The sequence below is a fragment of the Lissotriton vulgaris genome, chromosome 5 (assembly GCF_964263255.1).
Source record: "Lissotriton vulgaris chromosome 5, aLisVul1.2, whole genome shotgun sequence".
Classification (NCBI taxonomy): domain Eukaryota; kingdom Metazoa; phylum Chordata; class Amphibia; order Caudata; family Salamandridae; genus Lissotriton; species Lissotriton vulgaris.
The window spans coordinates 875,702,560-875,728,741 of NC_141693.1; the positions used below are offsets into that span (position 1 = coordinate 875,702,560).

The 26,182-nt window shown below is 40.0% G+C and overlaps 1 protein-coding gene across 3 annotated transcripts in view; it reads right to left on the reverse strand.

The window, feature by feature from the left end:
• The window catches only part of BICC1 (BicC family RNA binding protein 1), an 808,889-nt gene that overhangs the window by 112,062 nt on the left and 670,645 nt on the right, over positions 1-26,182 (reverse strand). Inside the window, exons 7-11 of one of the 3 annotated variants that reach the window (XM_086922453.1) lie at positions 23,344-23,358; positions 16,052-16,303; positions 12,264-12,395; positions 10,803-10,989; positions 7,648-7,806 (exon numbers count right to left, since the gene is read on the reverse strand). In XM_086922453.1, the coding sequence (XP_086778579.1) occupies positions 7,648-7,806; positions 10,803-10,989; positions 12,264-12,395; positions 16,052-16,303; positions 23,344-23,358 (745 nt within the window). Of the gene's footprint in view, positions 1-7,647; positions 7,807-10,802; positions 10,990-12,263; positions 12,396-16,051; positions 16,304-23,163; positions 23,359-26,182 lie in introns of all 3 variants that reach the window. The other 2 variants (XM_086922451.1, XM_086922454.1) reach the window with 2 other exon arrangements.

Consider the following 26,182-nt stretch of genomic DNA (forward strand, 5'->3'; position numbering starts at 1 on the left):
GGCCCTTCCAAATCCTACTTGCAACGAGGACAGCAGTTCGTGTAGCTGGCCGCAAGCACTGGGTACACGCATCCCACGTTAAGCGTGTCCCTTTGCCGCTCCCTTACGACGACTGGGTGAAGAAGGGAATTGGTGCCTCCGAATCTGAAAGCACACCGAAGTTCATCTCTTTCAGCGATGCCGAATTGATTACTGACACTCCAAAACCTGACTCTCCTCCTGAAAAGACTCCTTTGAACACTGAACATTTGTCTCCAGCATCAGAAGAAACTTTGCCATCTGCGAACTTAAACACTGCAACAGCTGCTAGTGATACACTATTTTCCGATCAGACAGTACCAGCGAAACAGAGATATAACTTAAGAAGCCGTAAAATGGACAAATAAAGCAGGCAACTGCATATTGTGATTTTGATATATTGAACTTTTGCCTTCAGCCAGGAAGTTTGCTATTGTTTATTGTTTTTAAAATTGCCTTGCCGTCTGGGTAGCCGTAGGGTCGTGGCTGTGTGCCTAGTTGAATCTGCAGGGGTCTGACACAAGGTCGATCTTTCTGTTGGTTCTGGGAACTCCCAGGGCTGATAGAGGCATTTTCATCTACGTACACATCATCAGTGGTCGCGAGCGGATTGTAGAAGATGGAGCTTCCTGCGCTGCAACGAGAAAATGTGATTTATGTTCGCAGAAACAGACTTCATAGAATTCTTCATAGCAAATGCTTTTTGATGCAATGTGCCATTACATTCTTGATTATTTTAGCAACATTGGTGGGTGGAATCGTCTTTAGTATAAATTTGATTTTTGTGCCAGTTACTACAATACCTCCCCTTGATCCTGCCATTTCTACTGTTTCTTCTATACACTCTTTTCACTCGTTTCCGGAACATGAGCAAGCCCGACGCTCAGAATTCACCAACAACACTTTTGTACAGCTCTTGCACCAACACCAACTGGTAGTTAACACTACAGACTGCTGGGTGTGTGGCTTGATACCCCACACTATGGATAAAGGTATTCCCTATCTGGTTTTGCCTTACAGCTATAATGGATCATTTCAGGCCCTCCAAACCATCTTTGCTTATGCCCTTGAAACCTATCCTCCACGTCCACCGCGTTCCACTAAATATAACTCTGCCAACAAAGCCTTAGTCCAGGGAATTATTGACATGGTCAAGGACGTCAATAATACTCCATCTTACCCTAGAGACGAATTGCGAGTATATTTAAGTTGGAATACTTCAGAGTATCGCCTTAGTTTAGGAGAAAGCAAGCGTAAAAGCTCAACTCCAATCTGGGTCGTACCTCACCGAGGTCAGGTCTGTTTGCAAGGTAATGGGAGAAATCCGAGAGCTCAGCTAGGGAGGAGTGAGTGCGTAGAGACTTATGTGTTTCCGGCTAACTCTTCCCCTGCCTTTCTCACTGCTAGGGGTACCTACTTCATTTGTCGAGACAGAGCTTATACATGGTTGCCTGCCGACTTTTCAGGATCATGTTATATTGCTCGATTGTTGCCTCCGACATACACTGCTTCATCTGATTACCACAGAACCAGAGTAGCGAGAGGTGTCTTCAGCAAGGAAGATACCGCTGGTCAGGAAGCTGGAGACTTCTTCAAAGGCTTCCTTCCGTTCTGGGGGCCTATGGCCAATAGTAGAAACATACGTCAGCTAACACGGGTAGTTGAATCTACTATTACCGAAACTGTTGGTGCCCTTAGCAACTTGACAGCTGAGCTTCAGGCGGATAGACTCATGACGTTGCAGAACCGTATGGTTCTAGACGTTATACTTGCAGATCGAGGTGGGGTATGCAGAATGATCCAATCGAGCTGCTGTGTCTTTATTCCTAATAATGCTCCAACAGTCTATGAGGCGATCTCTAAGCTACACAAGATTTCCGACTCTATACATGTAGACAAGGGAAACTGGTCCTTCATGGAGTGGTTTTGGACTCTGATATCAGCGTGGGGATGGAAGGTTCTAATGGTCATTGGTGTCATCTTAGTATTCCTATTCTCATGCTGCCTGATTATCCAGTGTGGTCCTGCTCTGTGTAGTCTTTGTGCTGCAACTTGTCTCAGAAAACCACCTGCGTTTGGAGAAAAGGCACGAGAAAGGATGATGATACAACAGCATGTCACTGACCTGATGAGCATAGAACTAGATTCTGACATAGACTGAGTAATTGCCTATGTAAGGGCAAAAGGAGGGTCTGAGGTTCCGTGACGGTTCCGTGACGATTTGAACCCGTGTTTTCAAGTTTGTCAGAAATACATAATATTGGTATCAGTGAACCGCAAATGATCCATTTAGCATACCCTGGTGTTTTCGCTACGCTACAAGCAAGAGCACTCCTTTTATTAACACATTTCTGATCTACCCACGGCATCCATCTTAGATCATGGCAGCCATTTTGTGTTTCTTGCCCTCACATACGCAATAACCTCTGATCACTTCATTTCGATTAAGGACACGTAGCCTTAGCCGGAGATTCACCTCTTTCATGATACGTGCACCTTAAACCAGATCACGCTGTAGCTGCATGACTCGACAAAGACTGCCTCCTCTGCCCGAGGCCAACCCTGCCAAACTGGTCTTCGTGTCCATTGTCCTGATCATGATTAGGCGGCCGAAGCCGGTAGCCTTGCCCATTTACAACCCACAAGCATCTCTTATCCCGCTTTCCTATCTTCCACACCTGGCTCCGTTCCTTTCTTTCTGAAACTTTATTAGGGGGAGGTAACGAACTTTACGATGAGGCGGTCCGGGTCCTGAATGCAATATTGACAGGGAATTGTGATGAACTAGTGGGAACCCCTCTTCGTAGATGTTTCGTATCAGATTTTATCAACGGTTCCTGTGCACGCCAAATATTTATTGTTTATGACACAAAGGTTTTGGGAATGTACCAACATGTGAAGAATTCGCCTGAAGGCCAAAAACTAGTATATAAGGAGCAACCCACTTTGTACAAATTGAACAGGCTCCTAGATTCTGCCAGTGTGTAGTATCTGTGACTTCTGTGTCCCTGCAGTAATAAACCTTTGGTCTTTGACGCCACCATCGAGAAGCCCGTGTTTCTGTTCATTTGTGCACCAAGACAGGTGGAACACCGGGGTCTTTGGGTGTTGTTCCCTGACACCTCTGGACGGAACCAAAAAGTCCAGAACTCCAAGACAGTGAACACATTAGAATTATCTAGGTATCTTGTTCTACACCTTTCAAGTACAGTCCAAGGACTATATGTAAAACCCAGAGACAGAAGTCTGTCAGGAAAAAAGCAGGGTTTTCCATCAACCAGACATGTAAGGCACCAGAATTGTTTTAGCATCCTGTCTCTTCCTTTTAAGTGCACCCGAAGTGTTGAAGTGTGAACCCAGTAGGTCTGTCGGGCAGAATGTGACACTGTAATGCCAAAATGATGCTCACAGCCCCAACCTTTCGGCTGAGCTCAAAGGAGCCATCCATGCTAATTCTGGTCAACCTATCAATCACAGTGACCTATTGTAAAGATTCTTGGAGTAAGTTCACACCTAAGTAATCCAAGACGTTCCCACGTGGCCTTACCAAAACTTATTTAGTTGGTGTTACTGAAATACTTTCAAGAGGCTAATACTTTTGATCGACTATGTTGTTAGAAATTGGAACCTTACTTCTGTACTACATGTGTGCTCGCTATGTCTGTTACATGATTTACACTTTAGCCTCTGCAACCTACTAAGGAATATTTGATATATGTTAGAAAAATCAAAAATAGCCATTTACTATTCTCAACCAAAACCTGGACCTTATCTCTAAAAGACTTATGATGTGAATGTAATAAACCACGCTGAGATGCGAATACTGGTTACTCTTTATCTATGTACAATACAATAATTATGTTATCATTTCCCGCATGATCTGAATCTTTGACAATAAATACAGCCAATCAATATGAAGTAAAAGCATCTTCGTTTACTACTGAGAATGATTATATCCCTCTTGATAATGACGCCATCTGTAGATACTAGAAAATCCATACTAAAAGCATAAAAATCAAGAATGAAATCACCATATTAGTTACTCGTTACTAATGAACAGATTAATACAATTTCTAATGTGCTCAAAGTTATGAATGTGCGGATAATTCTCTACTTATATATATGGTGAAGACTAAATACAAGTAAACATGAATATAAATCGTAAGGAGGATTGTACCTCTGTACAAATATTGCGCCAATACTTAATCCAAACATCTTGTGTTGTTGCCGCTTTATATACGTAATGTTAAAAGTGACGATAATCATGACATGCTGTGAATCGGCAGGTTTATTCATAATATTAGCAAACCTCAAATGTATTAATAGGGAGGATGGTTCCCCTCTTCAAAATGGCGTAGGTATTAGATTGAGGCATACTATGTTATTGACGATTGATGCATTTCCGGAGCATGTGACTCTTAGATTTTACGCCAGGAGACACATTTAAAAACAACATGACTGGTACGCTGTAAACATCTTGGCGTTTTACTGCGAGCTGGGCATGGCGACCCGTTCGAGAGACCTGAATAAACGGTGAGTCTACTGACGGAAAACTATTGAGACTTAAATCTAGTATAGGGGAAGTAATCGTACTTATGAATATGACATTTTAAATGTTTTGGAGAAACTCGCTACATAGGAAGTAATCGCACGTTTTTATGTGTTTTTAAAAAAACATGTTTTGGAGTAACTTCCGAACAACAGGACAACTTAATTGCAGTATTGTTATCTACTCGTCCTCGTGATAAAAACATTTAAAGTATTCAGAACTATTTATGTATCCTGTGACAAACTATGTTTTATGGGGAATTTTAAAATGCATTGGAACAAAATAAACGTACTCGGCATATCCATAGGAGCCTCAGTAGTATTTAGAATAGCATCTACCGCTTCTGAAGGACTATATCTGATGAGATATTGCGTTAGTCTTACCTAACAGTTAAAAGTTGTACACCCACCTCGATATAAGATAAGACAGCGACTTTAGGCGATATGGTAGAAACATCTATTTGCGTTTAAAAGCGCATGCATGCCAAATGATGTTTCACTATGAACTGACCTAATATAAGAGAGAGAGAGTATCCGACTCACCACCAGCCTTTCTAGTCTTATTTAACCAGTGAGACCAGTTATAAGACTGGAGAATATAGGGAAGGATTTAGCTACATTCTAGTGATGTCTAGTTAAAAAGATACATATGGAGGCTCTTGTGATGCATGAATAAATGTAATATTCTTCATACCCCGTTTAAGGTTACACTGTGTAGACCGTCAGGACGTAATGAAGTAAACAATTTGAAGATATGAACAAGGACAGAAGAACATTCCCGATAATTTGGAAGGTTAGTTTATAAATACTAAACTAAAAACTTCTGTCTCTCTTTACTTCATATATAAAAAACAGAGATCTGATAAAAAAAACTAAATATTTATCCTCTGTAGTTCATCACGCTCGAGAGTGACACCGTTGAACATCAACACAGAATAGAAAGCAATATTTATACCATCCTAAACTTGCTGTTGGTAAGACCTCTGATTCTCCGTTGGACTTAACTAATAGAGACACAAAGTTTCACATAGTAAGAATAAAGCTGAATATACCTATGTTATCTCTTCAGGATTATTACCATAAGTCTACCTGAGTTCAGTCGAACATCGTCCAATTAAACATGCCCTAGATGTCCCTAAAGGGTAAGAATATATCACCAATTTATGAAATATAAATCCACTCCAATACAAGTTAATCACGTCTTCTATTTTAAAAAAAAGAAAATACTTACTTCAAAATCTCTCCCCCTCTTCCCCCGCTTTTGCTTTGACTAATACCGTACAGGGAACCAGTCAAGCAAATTAATTACTTGTGACCAGTTACTTTGAACTAAGATGCCTTCTTATCTTCACTCCTCTTGGTGGTTGTAGCACATGGGTGTTTGTCTTCCAAGTAAATAAAAACATGTTATGTTTATCAAATAAAACTTTATTGTATTTAATTGTTAGTCTATGTGGGAAATCCAATTGACACGGGTACTTGACACTGGATTTGTCATTTCAGATACCCTGTAGCCACACCACACAAAGACAAACCTTTAATCTGTTGGTCCTGAGGAAGGTGGTGCAAGTCCACCGAAACGCGTGTCGACCTGGCGTGGAGTGTCATCTAATATTTCTATGTCATCTTGGTTCAGAAAAAGAGCTTGTCTTGTTTTTCCAAAAGATGTGTGTGTAGTTGTATGAGTGAGTAGTGTATGTGTGGTTTTAGGGTGTGGTCTTCTTTGGGGGTTAGCTAGTGGTTTTTTAAGAGACTATTTATTTTTTGTCAGATCTCTAAATTATGCACATAATGAGATAAATGTTTTTAGATATACAAAAAATTCTACACAAATGTAAAAAAATAATTTATTGAAGAATGTAAATGAATTTGAAAAGTAATGTTGATATATATGCTAAAAATGAATAAAAATATGAAATATATTTTGATCTAAGTGTACCTGTGTCGATCAAAAGTATTAGCCTCTTGAAAGTATTTGAGTGACACCAACTAAAGAAGTTTTGGTAAGGCCACGTGGGAACGTCTTGAATTACTGTTGGATATTGTCCCCTCTTTTCCCTGGCCATAAAATTATGTAATAGAGGGGGTCCCTTGTCCTTGTTATTGGAAGTTCACACCTATTCAAAGGCTAATCACTTGCTGGGAGCTGGCAGAGGATTACGCAAGTAAGCCTTCTGACAGTTCAGGCAGGTAAAGCTAACTTTCTAAGAGTTCATTTTCCTTAATATTTATTTGAAATCAGGCTAACCATTTAATTGGATTTTAATAACTATTAAAATAGCAGTTTAATTAGTTTTTCTAGCTAGTCCAATTTCCAAGATACAGTATCAAGATTTTAATTGGTACACTGTTTTTTTACAAAGACCTGCTACAGTGAAAAATAGCTTGTGGGTGCGTGTCACTGTAAGAACATATTGACTTAACATTTCTACATGTCCTACTTGTAAATACCTTTCCTCATTGGCTACATTATACATAGGTCTGACTTGTTAATATATGAAAAGGGGGTTTTAACCTGTCAAAATTTGACAGGTCAAATTGCAGCTTTTACACTACGTCAGTCAGTCTACACAGGTAGGCCTGAAACCATAATTTTTATTGTCACTGTATTGAATGGAACAATAAATGCTGCAGTCCACTTCTGATGTTTAACTTAAAGGCTCTGGGTACACATTGTACCATATACCAGAAAAGTATTGATAAGTTAAATATGCCCATAAGGAATACACCAATTTCATATTGAAAGGGGGAGCACAGCCACTTTTCCACTGGTTAGCATGCGTAAAGTGCACAGAGTTCATAAGCCAACAAAACATAGGGTCCAGCAAAAGTATAACATTCCAGGGTGACCACACAGAAAAGGCAGATTTCTTACACACTGCATACTCCTCTCATGAAAGCAGCCTTGTGATTTTTTTCAGTGTCAATCTAAGCCCTTTAAGAGACTGCCTCCCCTACTTGTCTCTATTGAGTTCAATGTTAAACAATCAAATGCATTTTTTGCCACTAATTACTTCAATATTTGTTCCTGTGATATATTTTTTCAAATTTTACATTGTGAGATTTAGGACTTCTACTGACCTGTGGCACTTGATGCGTTGGCCATGGATGTGGTCCATAAAGTGGAGCTAGGTGTACCACTTGGGCTGTGAAGAGGACTTAACGAACTGTTCAGAGCATTCATCAGCGAGTTAGAAGCTGTAGACGTGTTAACGGATAGAGAAGTAGAACTCAAGAGGCCTATAAAATAACACAACAAGGTAGCATGTTAATTCAGCAATTATAAAAACAACACTTTTCATGGCCCATTCTACCTATAAGTGTGACATCCTGTTGTTTCAGTGGATTTTCGAAACAATGCTGTTACAGGAATACACTATTACGGCCAGGACTCCTTAATAATACCTTTTAATGCGCTAGTTTGACTTCCTGCAATAAGACAATAAACTTATTGGAGATTGTGCTTGACTATCTGGACGCTCAGTTTGATTTGTCTGTTAATCAGGCAGTGTTTTTTCAATTACGGTGGGAAAATAGCATTAAAAAGACATCTGATGAAACTTGATAGACTTTTAAAGGTAAGAAACTGTTTTGAAACATGTAAATTACAAGCCTGTACGTTCCGAAGGTAGAAGAAAGGTATGGCCCCACGTATGTGTTTGTATTCGGTAATCTTATTCAAACAGTGGTGCTGTTAAACTAAGCCTATTTTGTGATTTCTGTAAACTAAGTTAACTAACCTACATTACCTTTGGGTCGACATTGCTGCTATGTAAAATGTTTCCGATCAAAATGTTATCACTGCTAAATAAATAAAAATCGTCCTTTTAGCGTTAGTGATGAAAATTAAAGTTGCACATAGACTTGCACATTTTAAAAACATCTCAAATTGCAATTTCAGTCGCTGCATTTGATAAGGGTCTCAATTCTTTTATCAAAAGTTTACTAATGTAAGAGTATGCCCTTGGTGTGCATCATTCAATGTGTACATAGTTTTAGAAAAGACAAATTATGTTCTTCAGTCTGGGTATCAACAAAGATAAAAATAAAACACTTTTCTTATATGCAGTAAACACTACAGCTGACCTGGAATATTTGAGCCACCTAAGGAAATGCTAAGATGGCATCACTTTGCAGCTTGTATGATTCATAAAAATGTGTTCCTACAAGCAGGAATTGTGTTGTACTTTTTGTCTAGGTTCAGCACCTGAACATGACCTGTCTTTTGACAAGGCTACCGTTATTTAAATAATGAACTTGTAGGCATATTCGAGGACACACTAGAATGTCACGAATAGCCTGAAGCATCTATTGTTCCATTCGATACAGAAAATGTCATCGTGGTGGGTTAACAAACGTACCAGAAGCTCATCAGCTGTGTGCTGGAAACAGATAAGTTTGGATGTTCCTAAACTTGGATACCCTAGTTTAGGAACTTCTGAAAAAGATTCCAGGTATACAACCACAGACATACACTAAAATTTGTAGAAACTATCCAATATTTATATAAATCCACCAAATCAAAGTTCAAAACTGTTGGCCCCGATTGCTTATTGGGTTGAGTCAAACTCCGGATGGTGTACAGCTTTGGGTGAGCAGGTCTGGCTCTGTAGTCCCACATAAGTTTCTGGGTGTGGGAACAGCAGACTATTTTGACAGCCAGAAACTTCAGCCAGTAGGATTGGGAAGCAGCTGTAGATATAAGAGACCCAACAGACTCTGCCTGAGCCCGTGGGAGCTTAGATCGTTCCAGCCTCCCCTGGCCTTTGACACTATAACTCCCTGCCTCTGCCCAACTCCCATTTACCACATGCATAAAGCAGGGGTGTACAGACAGAATATCGGAAACAAAAATAGTGTGGGACAAAATATAGTGTCAAGAGGATCAAGGACAAAAATATTGTAAAGGTAATTTCAATTAGTAAGCAAAGTTTTACTATATGGAACTCCACATATATGTAACTTGACGATCTATAAATATTTTGAAGGTAGGTAGATGTGGAGTTACAATTTGAAATGATATACCTACCTATTTGCACTTACCCTCTTGATGGTCTGGTTCTTGATATTTGTGACAGGATACTCTGTCCACATAATAATTTTGTTTCTGATATTCTGTCAGTGATCCTAGAGTAGGTGGTAAATGGGTATCCTAATCCAGATGAAAAAAGGAATTGCTTTCATAATTTGACCTGGTTCGTGTGGTACACTGCACTTGTGGTATGTTACTGAACATCAGCATTGGTTTCTGGTGCAGAGTTTGCACCCCTTGAGAACCATGCAAAATGTAATGTGGGCATTTTGTCTGGCTTTTGCTGCACCCTCACTGTGTCACTGAGTGTCCTGTGAATGGAATGTAACCCACATGACTGTTCTGAACCCCATTCTTTCAAACACCAATGGGTCACTTGAACAGGTTGAAATAACAGCAGCAGTTTGAAAATGAAAACCAGAAGTTTGCAGCAGATACTAATAATACCCTCATTACATTCTAAGACCAACTCTCTGTTGTCCCCTAGCCCAACTTCTGATAATACTGGTGCAGAGGTGTAGAAGCTAAGCAGTCCGGGCTATGTATTATTTCTCGGCAGTTCAAAGACATTGACACCTCTAGTGATTTTAGACATGCTTAAAAGCAAAGTAAAATTAGTAATGCTTGCTCTCATTACTGCATCATTTGTTGGTATGCACAGCCAGTCAAACATCCAAGTGAACGTTGAATGCTGATGTCTTCATATACAATAAAAAAGATCGGGAGATAATTTTAACTCTTCACTGCTGTCAAAACCCATACAGCCTCCTCCTGGTGGAGAATGAGGGAGTCACTTGGATAACGGATCACTCAAGTGACTGACTCATTGATGATACTATCCACCCAGCCACACGAGCAAAGATAAAATATATATTGCAAACTATGAAAGTGTGGTTGAGGGTCTCTGAAACAATCTCTTTGAGACTCTGGTCCACCATCACATGAAATTCATTCCCCACCTCAATTATTAGATATAATGTGATATTGTGGTAGAGAGAAGAGAGGGAGAAAGACTGAATGCACATACTGGACATACTGGACATCCATGTGTAAATCCAAATCTTGATGCATAGATTCGGCAAATTCTTTTAGCAAAGTTATGCATGTACTAGCCCAAAAACATAATAATTGGGAAATTCTGAATCTACCCTTTTCCTCAACCAATCAATAATATGTATGGCCTAAAGCCCAGGCAACTTCATACCTAGCCCAGTGAGTCCCAGTCCAGCTGATGCCAAGATATCCAGGCCCGGGCACGATAACCCAATAGGGCAAGAAATCGGAGAAGGATTTGCTGTCACTGTAATGCCACTGCTTTCAAGTCCTAGGAGGTATTTTCTTGCTTCATACATATTTAGGGCATTTCTTTCCACACTTTTCACAATCACAGACTGAAAAATGTAAAGGCAGTGTTAAGAGGTATGTTTCTGTAATTTCATTATTATCTAAGTCTTTAAAACTACAACAGAATGCTGAAAAAAATGCTTATTTGAAACAAACACCAAAGAGATAACAATGACCGGAATATAATAACCCAACAAGAAAAATTTGATGACTGCACTAAATATCAAAAGCAATCAATTGTCATGAATATATATTTTACTGAATATTTCTTGAAAGTTGAAGCTGCAAAGTAAAGGTGACTACAGTAAAATAAATTTGTGAGGAGATTAAGAGGATTTGCTGAAAAATCAAGTATCTAAAAGTTCACAGAAATTGACAGAACTGGGATCGCCATAAATACGGTGGCGGCTCCTCTGCAATGGCAGAGCAGTGTCGCCCCACTGGCCAGATACATTACTATTATTTTATTTGCTCTGAGCCAGAGTGTAAGGAGGGGCTGGGCCATGGGAGGGGGAGGGAGGCATCTTAACTTTAAGCTATTTTAAAATGTAGCCTCCAGTGTGGCCAGTTAAGTAGCCTAGAACAGGTTTACTGTTGCACATGTCTTTGTTACCAATTTCTTTGCAGCAGATATTTATTTAATGAATGTATATGTTGGCTGTCAGGCTTTGGCTTTTTAAGCTCGGCCCCAGTGACTCTGCCCCTAGTGATTCTACCCCAACCTTGACCCCCAAATTATGGGTTCCTGGAGTCATTTGTTTCCAATTCCAGCTCTGATTAGAATGTTTGTGAACTGTTCAGTGAAAGGAGATACTTACTCGGCTGCAAACATAATGCACCAGAAACACCAGGTTTTCAGCAAACATGTTTGAGACTTGTGTTACCTGGCCTTGTAGGCCAGGCAGACTGTATTCAATACAAAGTATGCTTCAATGAGGATTCAAAGGAAGGCTAACCAGATGCAGCTGTAGTGCAATGTACTAGAAATGGGGTGTTTTGCAGTACTGTATACATCTGCTAGGCCTGCAAATCTGTTTTACTGGAACTTTGTTAAAACTTTATTTCCATAGTCAAGTCCGCCTAGTACCAATGTTTTTACTAAATAGCACTATCCCTGCGCAGGGTAACCGTATGTTTCAATTGGTGTTTTTGATATGTAACTCTGGATGTATTTTCTAAACCAATAGAAGGATTAGGAATTTCAAATGTGGCAGTAGTACAAGTATGAAGCTCACTACCCAAATGAGAACCACCCTTTATTGTCAATATAGGTTTATCCTTTGGATATTTTAATATGAACATGAAAATACTGAGTACTTACTTTACTTGGTTGTTTGGGCTTGGGTTTAATACTTATAAAGACATCTAACTGCTCCATTAGTTGAGTGATAAATTGTGGCTCAATATCAATTTCTTCCTTCATATCAAACATCAGTACAAGAGGAAGACAGCCCTGAAAAAGTGGGAATAAATGAGAATGCATTACTTATTATCAATTAACAAATAAATATAATAGTATTAGTAAACAGATTGCTAATGATTTAATGTTGCTTACAGTTCTTTTCAAGTTATTTTCAAGATTCAATGGATATTCATTGCAGCACCGAATCATATCCTCAACAGCCTATGCAGCCCAAGATGCCATAATGAATTAAATCAATGGATCCTGTTGTAAAGTTAAACATGCTTACTGCCTAAAAATATACGTGTGGCAACAAATATGATTCTAGTTGTGCCCCATTCTTTTTGCGTGTTCCAGGAGAATCCAATAAATATATGTAACAGAAATGCAGTAAAGTGGAATTTCTGTGTCTGCAAATCCACTGTGAGCATGCTTATGGGTGCTTCTGGATGGGTTCACAAGCAGAACCTGGGAAGCAACCATAGATTGCTCGTTTATATGAACTAACAATCTTTAGTCAGTTTTCTACCCAGAAACCCCCTGTAAAGGTTCTCCCCTCAAGGCTGATAGTAAATGTGGGAATTATAATAACCCCTTGCCTGCGGCCGGAATTCTGTGCCTGTGTAGCAGATTCCGATCACAGGTGTGGTCATGACGGCTCCCGGCCGTCACCAGCACATGCCCACTGTGACGCATGACGGACGGGAGCGGTCATCAGCACGCAAGGGGTTAATGTGGAGGGAAAAATCACAAAAGAGATAGATTGCTCTGCAGGAAATAACAGTTTTTGTATGTGCAGAAAATATACCCAAAAAAGTGGTCATAGGCAATGCTGCTTTTACCCCTATTTACACATGCTGAACTAGTCACCTCTTACGTGTCGACCTGCTGAAAAATCTGTGCATTCAAGCACTCCCAGAAATCTAATATTGTTGTTGATTCACAGGAGTATAGAATGAATTATTTGTGAGATCCTAAAAAAATACCTCTGTTCCATATATAGTAATCTTACAAGAACTAATTTCCAACTTTAAAAAAAAAATGTTAATGGGCCCCATTGTCCGCTACTACAAGGAAACATGTTTAGAGAAGCTATTCAGCAAAATGACAAACATAACTGTGTTTGACTTCAGAGGCAGACTGGTATTCCCCCTTAACAACCAATTCAGGGAGGGTAATGTTTTCAAGGAGGCATGGATAAATCTGACTATTCACAAATGCATAACACTATACCCGGTTCTGCAAATAACTTTATATTTTTGTATCCAGTGTTCAATGCATACCGTAGTGGATCACTGCACAGATGTTCTACACATACTAGCCATGCAATTTTTCTTCCTCAAGTAGTCATTCTACAGATTACAATAAGTGAACTAAGCATGTTTGTCAATTTAAACTCACTTTATTAAACACCCCAATTATGAGCCCACCTAGAGTCATTCTTATATTTGCATCAATAATTCAGAGTTGACAAAAACCTTGCGGTATTTGATTGGCAAAGCAATAGCTAGACGACGTGAGAGTGGGAAACAGACTATGAGCAGCAATCTCCACCTTCAATTAAGTTTTCATTTTTACACTCCTGAGATAGAATACTATGCACATTAAGGTTTCATGGATGGTGTGGTATAAATGCAAGCATAAAGGATATTGGTCAGACATAACTTTAATAACAAGCTGCCTTGAATGAGCGTTCTTTAATTTCCGGGGATTCAAAATCTGGTAACCATTCTTGGAAACCTGATTCACCTTTTCATTTTTATAAGACGCATATAAAAAAAAGTGAGGGTGGGTTTATTTAATTGGATAAAACTTTACATTTTGCTATTTACAATTCAGATAAAAACAAGTGTAAGCAGAAGACTCCATAAAAGGAGACCGTATAAAATTATATTTTACTTTCAGGTACTAACTTTCCCCCATTAATGTGAACTATTTCTTTTACATCCAAATCACTTATTTTTGATCAGGTCATCTGTCAGACACAGACGTGTTACATCATGATTACAAGTGCTTTATGTTGTAATCAAAGGAAGCTGGAACTGTAGGTTCTTAAGTTACTTTATTAAGATATTAAGTTATAATGTTAACCCCATCAGGAGCGGCTGAGCAGCATGTTGTAATCAAAGGAAGCTGGAACTGTAGGTTCTTAAGTTACTTTATTAAGATATTAAGTTATAATGTTAACCCCATCAGGAGCAGCTGTCCTGCTGCTCAGCCCTCACTCAACTGACATTCATAACATACTAACATTCCACTCATCCAACATTCTACAACACATGCATTCTAGCTGAGCAGCAGGGAGACTCAAGATACAACACCTTATAAGTTAACTGTAGCAGTACAGGGCCACCCCAGTCTATTAACATTTATGTTATGTGTTTGTTGTGCAGAATGATTTCTTTGAAAACCAAATACATCTGATGTGACGGTGTCCTCTCACAATTAATGCTGACAGACCTCTTTAGGTAACTGGCATACTACTAAACAAATAAAATGCATAATCTGGCATTAAACCATTTTCACAGGCCTTGTGGTGCTTGCAAAGCTTGTTTTTGTAAAACATATGTACTTTGCGCCAAAATGCCTAGAAAAAGAATTCGATTAACTCATTGTTTTAGAAATTAAAGATGTCAAATATGATACTTCTCCTACCAAAATTGATTACTGTTTAAGTCTCTGGGCAGGGGAAATAATGCAATTATTTTATACAGATGGTTTGGCAGTGACCATCAGTAGTTACAAAATACTTTACTTGATAAGCTCCCTTGCAGAGAAATTCACATTTTCTAGTTTTTGGTCTGCCTCAACAAATACAATTCACCCACTTGCTAGACAGAACTGAGCTACAGAAATCTGAAGAGATTAAACCATCAATGAATGTGTCAACATGAATCTGATGTCCTTCTATTGAGCACTGTCTATCGGAATACCATTTCATTCCCACTCAGAGATTTCAATGAAAAACTCTGAGGCTCAGGAAGGAAAACATGCTTAAACTTACGTATGAAGATATATGTCACAAACTTGGATAGTAAGGGACATGTCTGACACGAACACATTAACTTTTAAGAGTTGGATGTCTGACAGTGGAGATGACAGACCATGAAAGCCCTCCTCAAGGTCCGTTGATGCTCGAGTGCTTCAGAATATGTTTTCCATTAAGTAGTTCTCAAGTGTTGCACGAGGTATGAGGACGCCCACCTCCAACAATAATTAACGAACAAAGGAAACACAGAGTAACACATATATTTGAATGGAGTTTCTCTAACTGCTAACAATGAGTGTTTTGAATGTATATTCCGAAGAAGTATTTATTTAAGACATTGTGTACAAGGTACTTACTTACTCTGCAATTGTTCCTACAACCCCAATAGAAAGATTACAACATGAAAAAGGCAAATAACATGAAATCAGCAATCCACGCAAACATATGCAACATGCATGAAAAATCTGAGATAAAGCAAACATTGGCATTGTTTGTTAGGAAGCCCTGCTTTAAAAAAAATGTGCACGGAAAACAAACAAGTGACAAAGAATCGTCGTCACCTTCATCGGAGAAAGAAATGCTGTGTTCTTTAAATCATCTTTAATCTATTGAGTACGTTTCTATCCAAATTGCTGGGAAAACACTGTTGATGTTTTTACACACAATTGTCTACCAACCTTTTACTGCTATTCCTGTATCATTCTCAAGGAAATCTTACCATGAGATACTGTCTGGCAAGGCAGACGGACTCGATGGTGCCCTGGAGGTAGACAGTGGATTTCTTTTGTGGGTTGTTTGGATCAGGGAAGTGGATTTGAGCACCAGTTCTTTGCATGATATGTTTAATATTGCTCCCATTTCGACCCATCATGAAGAGGTGATGCTGAGCAGCAATGTCTAGCTGAGTGGTGACTGGAATTGCAGAGGCTAAGCTGCCAGCAAGATGTTCTAAAAGCATAGCAGTTCCTTCCTGTAAAGAAGGGAAAGATATATAGATATCCTAGGAACAAAATGTGTTTACAATGTACAGCAAGTTGTGATACAAAACAGCATGTGCCTCTCATGGAATAAGAAGAATATGTACATGTTTTATAAACAAGTCAAAATAACAAGCTAAATTACATTGCAGCTATAAAACAACATTTTCAGACCCACCAAACCCCTCAGGCCTCCGTATGGGACAATAGATGTAAGGAAGCATATATTATTTTATGGAAGCCGAGAATATGATGAGCTGTCAATAATGGTTCTGCGCTTTCTAAACATTCACTCTTTGGAAGGTAGTCTTGTCTATTATTCCTGCATTGATCTGCTAGCTGACCCAAATATATAGACCTGACAAATGGAGGAATAGTTTGTTGGTCAGAGGAAGGATTCACCAACTAGACAGACGTACTGAATAAGGAATAATATTGTAGTGGGGACTTTAAGCTTGCCTTCCATCTTTCCTTAATGGCTTACTGGCCGCTATTTACATCCAAAATCATACCTCACTTCCCCTTTAGGTTGGTGTGATGGACTATTTTGTGCTGCACTTCAAGTGTTAAATATACAGGAAACAGGCTTCACGTATATTTACCTAAACACAGGCAGAGAGAGAACCACATGCTGTCTTCATAGTAAATCGTATGTGCAGGTTTATTAGTTATGGAGTAACATGGTTAATACGTAAATGCCTTTCCTTGTCTGCAGTCAACTGATTTTCAACGGATGAAATATTCCTTGTTACAATCTATGTTATTAGTGAGTTCCATCTTATTGTCTTGGACTGAAAATTATAGGGGAATCAGGAACTCATCAGATCCAGGTTTCCCCAATGCACTAAAAATCCTCAGGCAAATCCTGATATTTGAACTTTAAATGTACCACAGGACAAAATGATAGGAGGAATGAGAACAATAGACATACAAAGAGTAGAAGAAAGGGGAATAATGTAGAAGTCAGGAGACAAGTGGCAATAGAGATGCCAAAGGAGCTCAAGAAGTAGATCAGGAGTCTTTCTACAAGTGATACATGTTCCTTCTTTCATATATAGCAATTACTGCAACTTTAATATTGTGGTGAAGTTCTACAATATAACCTGCCCCACGAACAGTAAGAAATACATAACTAGTAAACCTAGTGATGTTGTGGATGCAGTTTCTTAAAGGAAATTGAAAAGAGTTGCAAATGATGGGGCAAATTATTTATCAAGTATCTGAATGATACAAAGTGGCAGAACATGACAAAGCGGTGCCTATGGTGGTGGTTCTCTCTGATTCTTTAAGATTTTTGGATGTTATTGAGATCCTTGCAAAGTAGGTTTTGGCTAACTCTTGGGAGGCAAATGTCTCCTTGAGTATGAAGAGTGGGTAGATGACCTACAGTTGCAGATGGTGATTAAGGCCCTTTACAAATGTATACCGTTAAAAATCCCACATAGAGTCTATTACACTAGGATCTACTGGTATATAAAATAGGGACGATATTAGTTATTTCCTGCTTAAGAAGATGTGGACAAAAGAGGGACTATCTTACATATACTTCAGGATTGCCCAGCTTAGATGCCTTCTGGGAGGGAGTGACAGACTAGAGAGGGCAACTGAAGGGAGGATATTGAGGAGCACCCCACTTATTAAGAATTAGAGCCAAATCGGACACAACCTCCTATCAACGCATGCTAATTAATCTAGGGTGACTCTTTGCAGAAAGGAGAAATCGCACATAAATGGGGATCCTCAGTGACAAAAGACTTAGAAAGGGAAATGGATGTAAGTCATGTGCAGGAAAATCAATCTATGAAGGGAGAGGCTGTCCCAAACAATTTCAGAATATTTGGAAAGGATGGAAAAGTAACAAGTATTGAGATGCCATCGACCTCGGAGGGTGGGCAGGGTGGGGGGAGGGGGAGTGGAATAAGTGGGTTACAAAGTGTGTGTGTTGTATGGTTTGGAAAATCAATAAAATACATTGTAGAATTAGTGGCCGCAGATTCTCAGTATGCTCGCCAATTTTTCATTATCATCCTGAACCAATCCGTCATGGATCTTCTCTATCATTTACAAATCCCCTCAAAACCGGTCTTTTTCTATATGATTATCTATCATCATAAACCTACTAGAACTGCCAGATTTCACCAGGCTAAATAACAGAAAGCCATTTAATATCTGCATGTGCTGTAGTCAAAGTGACAGCATGATGCACTGAGGACAGGTTACAAAATGGAGCTTTAGGACTATGCCCCACAACTCACAGAAGATCAAATCAAAATGCATGAAAGAAAGGATATCGGAGGGAAAGTTACTTTTTAAAGGGTGTGCTGTATCAATTAATATACATTCACCAAGAAGTAAAGACTAAAATGTAACAATTTCTACCTTCATACTATCATTTAAAACAAGTGTTCCTCCTTCTTGTGCGGAGCGCTCTTTATGTATTTTACTTTCCATAGAACAAAAGTTCCCTCTGGTGTGATGTCACCTACATGTCACTGCTTAAGACAAAGTCTAATTGGGATGCAATATGACCTCAGGCAGGAGACCGGATTTCATATAGTGCCCCACCTTGACCAAAATATGAAACACTGCCACGTAGTATTGATTCAGTTTGCAATTGAGATAGCTGGGGCATCATTGCAGTCCCCTAATGGTAATAATACACTGAGGTAGTTTTGAGAGCTATGGCTGGCATGGTTTACCCTCCTTGAAGCAAGCATTGACATAGCCAATAGGTCTAGCCTTTGGGACCGCATAATATTTAGCCATTCAGCACATTATAGAGACAATAAACCTTAATTCATAAAGAATGGCAAGAAAGAAGGCCTCCAGTTGTGGGATACAAGATCTGCGATGGTGAATGTGGGAAGGCCGGATAGAGAGCACTGCTGATATATACATAATAGTAAAACACCACACACCTCTGTCATTCTTTCACCTCTTCCCTATTCTATCTGAACTATGCTGCCACTTCCCCCAGCAGGCGGGTAGGGAGGTATAAAAACCAGGGGACTCATTTGCTTATATAATAAAACACAAGCATTCTAGACAATAAATAGTTTTTTAAAAAACACAGAGCTTAACTCTAAAAAGTCTAAGGCTACCATTCTTAACTATCTCCCACGTGGATGGCTGGAAGCAAAGGGAAGCTGCCCGATGGAAATTGCTGCTGCTTCCTTATATACTAAAACATTGTTTGGAAAAAGTACAACCCGCGTTTCTGAAGTTGGGCATTCAAGAAAATAGAAACAATATCCTTGACGATAATAAAATTGACATACGGATCTACCGCAGAGCCTAGCAGTAGCGGCTATGGATGAATGCAGATAAGTTGACAATTAAATCAATAAAACGAATTCTGTTGCACACGCTGCATCGCCAAACTTACCTGCATTCATCCATATTCCTGTATTTACTACTCCCCACCCAGCCCCTCCCCGCTCCATGTCACTGCCCGGTAGCACTCCCACCAGGAGCCGCTACTGGCGCCTAGAAGCTGTTCTGTTCATGTGTGCGCGGTTTGCATACACCCCGAGTGGGACGGGTATGCCCAGACTTTGGTCCCGTGCTCTCCATGCCACTGGAGTCAAGCTATTCTGGCTGATGAGAGGTGAAACCCCGAAAGCGGTCCTAGGATGCTTGTTTCCAGTCTAAGGAGGACCTGGCCATGCATTTCGGACTGGACTGTTCCCATTGGGCGCAGGGTCAAGACTGATTTGCATATGGCTGGGTCCAAACCGGAATGGTATAGGGAGCAAAAAAACGATGGATTAAGGCCTAGATCTCAGTACTATTGTGAATGTATGACATTGTTTTGCATTCTGTCCATCAATTGTTCTTTTTGAATTTGATTCTAAAAAGACACTCGCAAAAGCCAATCCAATGGGTGGGAGGAGTCAGATCCACACAGAGTAGATACAAGAAGCCTCGCAGAGCAGAGCAGCGCATGCACACTGCACTCTACCTAAAAACAAATGACCTAACCTTTGCTTTTTATAAAACAAATTTCCCAAGAAATTAGCTCGTAATTCCTAGGCTGCACACAATGCTGAAAAATTCCAGATTAATCTAATTCTTTAGAGTTGGCTACAGTAACTAGAAGCATTAATGTGCAGCAAATACAAATATCTTTTGAATCCAAAGGACCCTGTGATGCACAAGTAGAAGTAGGGCTTGATATTCTGTCTTTAATTGTGCTCCTGTGACAATTATTATTGTCTCCTGTGACAATTAGTAGCCCATAAAAATGTTTTCCCAGGGGCGGCCTTAGGCATGTGCAAGCTGTGCACCTGCACAGAGCCGCCAAACCCCAGGGGCCGCCACGCCAATATATATCCTTAATATAATATTCCTCTGAGGATGGATTCATATTTGCGTGGCGGCCCCTGGCAGGGATTTGGTGATCTCTGGCTCTGTTCCACCTTCCTGAGCTCCGGGGGCTCCGCCCCGCCCGGACCCCCTCTTCCAGGGCCCCCTACCTATGCTCCCTTCCCAGGGCCGCCATGAGCCTAGAGCCGCCCCTGGTTTTCCTTATAAATAAACCTCTGTCAAATTGCTGATCTACTGTAATTGCAAAACCTGTCTTTTTTTATGGCACAGAACATTCTATGGAAATCTATTGCCATTGTGTGCCGCGGTACTGCCAACAATTTAAATAAAGTCACATTGTACACAGCTGTTTCCTATGGGAGAATTAGCTAAATACAACTAACTGTCCGGAACTCTGAACCGGCACCATGTTAAAAAAAACACACACAAGCATCCGGCCTTTGAACCTTGATCGTGGCTCCAAAATTAGCTGCAGGTCGTTTTGTTGAAATAAAAACACTGTTAACATTCCTAATGTCCAAGACAGGACGCACTCTCTCCCCCACCCGCATCTGGGCACTTTACTCTTTTACAACGTGGCTTGTGTCATTGCAGCAGCATATAAAGTAAACTAAGGCGGCCTGATTTAGATTTCGGCAGATGGGGTACTCCGTCACAGTGGTGGTGAATATCCCGTCAGCTGGAATATAATTTCAGTGGACTGGATATCCGTCACGCTGTGACAGAGTAACCTGTCCACCAAGATCTAAATTAGGTCCTAAGTCTGCTGTTTCTGACAGAGAGCCTATAGCTGCACTCTGTGCAGGTGGCCCTCTTTTCTGGGATGCCCCATATCACTGAGCTTCACCTTGGAAGGGCACTGCACCTTCCCCAAAGAGGCCTGCTTCATTCTCAAGCTCACCCTACCAGTTGACTCTTTCCATTTAAACAGTTCTATTTTCTTTGGGGCCCTGCTATGAACAGAATGGTGAGGTCCTCTGGATTTATGTTATGTCCCTTCCACTCTCCCTCATTTTCTCTCACCTCTCCTTCACGACCACATTCTGTCCTCTGCACTTTCCGACTAACTGTTTGATTTCCCCTTTCTCTTGTCCAGCTGTCTCTCCCCTCAGTTTAAAAAACATGCTTGGTGACAGTGAGAGCCAGTGAAGCTGCTTTTTGCTGAGCCCCAATTTCGCTTGTACCATTACATCCCTTACATTGCAGGTTTGTGATTTCTCACATGGGGAAAGGACGAACAGTTACCTAACCTTGTTGTTGATTGTTTTCCAAGACACAAAAAGACAAACTTGGGCGATCACTGCAGCCCCCTAATCCCCGCTTTAGGATAGGGAAACCTGGCGGTATCCTTGCACCACATGGGACAGAGAGCCAATCTGTCCTGCTCTGCCTTTCTTTCATTGTTTAGTTCTGAGAAATATTGGACAGGATCTGCAATCTGGGTGTCACAAGGTTCCATGAGGGCTCATTGAAATTACATCCCCTTCCAAAAGTGTTCTGGGTTAAGACAGTAGACTCAAACCAAATACCCACAATCTTCTCCCTAAAAGGCACATGAATGCTGGCCAACCGTCCATTTAGTTCTTCTAGGGGTACAAGGACTATGCCATGTGGTCATGATAGTGGATAGTTGTCTGTTCAGAATCCAACTGGTTTCATAGTTTCTAGTTTGGGGTACAATTAATGACCCTGATGCCACAGTCCAAGAATGGCCATTCCTGACTTGACCCTACCAAGGCTACTATAGTACATAAAACAGGTTAATTAGAATTTCAGAGTTGGAGTTGGCATCCACAGAACAAACTGACCTTGCTTTCTTGTTTACCTTAGTTAATTCCTGGATTGACAGCCGGCATTAATTTGCAATTAGAAGAATTATATCATCATTCTAGGACGGATTATGTCTAAGCATTGGATGACCAGCACACAAACTTCCAGGCCCTGCGGACAATGCTGTTCATGGCTGCCCCACTCCACTGAGGGGCAGTGACGGGTGTGATCGGGAAAGCTTGGCGGGAAGAGACTCTGCCTCGAGCTCTCTGCTTCCTCAGTAGAGTGCCACCTAGATAAATGGGAGCCAGGTAGTAACAACTTAATGTGACGTCATCACCCATGAAGGCCACTGCCAAAAGAGGCATGCCTGGGCTTAGGCAGCCTAGAGGGAAAGGCAAGCAAAAATATTTACTGATTGAGACGGACACTCACGGGGTAATGGTCTAAGAGTGCTTGTCCCGAGAAATCAGTCTTGGTGGAGTCCACCAGCCCAAATTAAGTACCGGCACTTCCAATTACAAACATTCCCTTTAAATGTGGTAAAATCATATCTCCTTTAAATGTATTAAATTCATATGTAATCAGAAATGTATTAACCGGGACAAGTTCACAGTAAATATTTGCTAAACTCCGACTTAAGTGAAATTAAGGATAAAGACCCAACTATTAAAGTAGTAAATATATTTACAGGATATAGCACTGATTTCTATGAAGCAAACCGTGCCTGTCGATCTAGGTCTTTTACGTGATTTACCTTCACAGCACTAATGTTATTCTGGGAACCTCGAACAACAACAGTAGCACCATACATTCGCGAACGTTGTTTAAAGGAAACAGATATGTTATATGTTTGCGATATATGTTGGATGGCGGGCGAGTTGGGATCAGGGATTGGTTGTAGAATACCAGCTATAGGTAATTCAAACATCAGTACCAAAGGAAGCAGCTCCTAAAATGAGAGAGATAAAAAGAAAAACTACAGTAAGTATTCACGAAAACAGAGCTCTTAAAGTTCTGTCACCTGTATTGGTAGTTCCAGGTGAAGCTGAAGCTGGGGTCCACCGCAGAATTTTTTTATTATAACCGAGTCTAACTCTTCTATCCAATAAATATTTTAAGTATGTATTTATTAACCAAGCACATTGGTACACAGGCAGTTTCCTACTTCTTAGTGTAAAGGGATACAACCTGACAGTGTTTGGATTATTAGAAACTATAAATGACAATTTCATTAAAGATTGTATAAAACTGAATGGAGCTGACAAACCAAGTAAGTAATCTTGCTCGAGAAAAACTGGAGAACTGCTAGTTTTGAAGTGGTAAAGGGAGACACTGCTAAATAAATAGTGATAAAAAAGCCTGTTTAACAAAGTTGCATTGCTTAAAAGGTTATTACAGCACTATACCAACATCCGGTGACTATAGGACACACATGCGCCTGGCAGCTGTAACTTTGCTTTTGAATTTGGAATAGACAGATTTGCATTATGCCTCTGGTAGAGACTATAATATAAACAGCTGTTTGTGCCTCCATGGAACTCAAAGTGGAGACTTCGATAGCATAAATACAGTTCCACATTTTAATGTGTTAGTTTTCCATAGTGCTCTGAGAGATCAAACAAGGTTTTCTAAGGGGGTACCACAAAAGGAGTTGCACTTGACCAGGAACCAAATGACTCTTGGATAATCAGTTATGATTGTTTATAAAGTATTAGACAGAAGAGGGAGGAAACAAAAGAAGCCGAATTGATGCTTTTTTACGCTTCACCTGGAACAACCCTAACAGGAGTGTAGGTGTGTGCAAACAACAAATTCATGAACAGTTTGAAATTTCCCAAAATGTGACTATAATATGATAAACACAATCAGCACCAACTTCAATCATTAGATGATTAGAACTGAATACCCGGTTCACGCCTAACTTCACTCCATTCGTTTTTTGTAATTTAATTTTTCTCTCGCTCTGCAGATCTTGTCCTGGCATTACCAAACGTTTTTAATAGTTGCATAGCTCTCTTTGGCTGATACTGCAAGTTGTCTAAGGAAAAGGAAATGTACTGTGCGGCAAGTCAGTGGCTGTGTTAATATGTGAACATGTACTGGTATCTAGTCAATCGCACTTACTTTATCTCATGAGGTGACTTTAGGTGAGTGGGAACAGGTACGTTTCAAGCAATAGGTACCCGTACCTCTTGAGGTGAGTGGGAACAGGTAAATTTCAAGCAATAGGTACGCACTGCTTTCACATTCAGACAGATCCCCAAGACCGTCACTGCTGCATCCACACTATCCAGTCGGACAAGATCAAAGTGGACATCTCACTTGATCATTGATTTACCAACCTCATCACAAATCTGGAACTCTATTTTATTGGACAGGCCACTTCGATGTGCCTCAGTCTGACACAATTTAGTAAGTAAACTTAACATTTAAATAAAAATGTGATTGAAAGTGAAATTGAGAAATGTCTTAAATACCTGCATCTATCCTTGCTAAATAGAGCACCATATACTCAAATACATTTTCCAGCAGTGTTTTGTGTGGCAGGGTTTTTTCATAGTTCATTCATGTTACGCACAAGCCAGGCCTGATTGTTTGTCAACATGAAAGCACTAGCTCTTTAGAGTATGTGTGACAGGCTCATGGTCTAGAAAAGTAATATTTTGCAAAATAATACTAACCTTGTGTGTGAAATAGCCATATTATTTTCAGTGGTGTAAGTTGCCATTTAGTTGTGCTAACAAAACAGAGAAATGGAAATGTTCTGCTCTCTGGAAGCCACAGAGCTATGTGAAACAGTTAAAGCTACAAGGCCATATTGCCTTGTGCGAATTAGACTTCGAAGGAAATAGAAATGGCTAAATTTGCTTGCCTTCTGTATGCTTCGGCTTGCTTGTATTCCGAACCAATGATCTGAAAAACTGCACAGGAGTTTTCCCTCCTCTCTCCACAGAGAAGTGGAAGAGAAAGTATAAATTGATGCAAGGATTTGGGAGGGTCAGATACAAGGACTGCTTGCTAAGGGGACATGCCAAATTGCCAATATGTGGAGTGGTTTATAAGGTATGTGGGGATACTTACATGGCTTGGCATAGAAATACCAATGGAGTTTTAATAACCATTCAGCCAATATAACAATCATGAGGCTGGTAATACGTATGTAGATGAAAGGTAGGGACTAGTCTTTTCAAATAGGGAATATAGAAATGTTTGATAAATATTTTAGGGGTTTTTCTAATGTTCATTTTGTTGTATAATATCTCGGCTGAGATTTCCATAATAATTACCATCATTCTGATACTCAAGATTTATGAAAGAATTGTACATACTTTATTAATTTTATGTTGTGTGTGTCTACCATTTCAAGAGGGTCGGGTAGGGATCCAGATCTATATACATTAAAGTGACTTTGGCAGGGTTGTCTGACTTATAAACACTCTTTAGCAGAAGAAGAACAACTTGTTGTAGAGAAGAAGAGAGAGAGAGAGACTTTTCTCCAAAGTGATTACACTGCATATTCCGCTAGAGTATTTGAAGATTTACCCAAGTGTGCCCACAGTATGAGGGGTTCATGACAGCACCACAAGCTTTAGGGTAGAAGTCTTGATCTATAAATCTACCAAAATGCAAGCACTACGAAGGAGCAAAAATGCAATGTAGAGCTCTCTAGGAAATTATAATAAGTGCAAGAAATTCAACTTTATTTACTTCAGTTTCCTAATGCTCATGAGAAATGGCTGGAAGTATTGAGTGCATTCACTCAAAAAGACAAT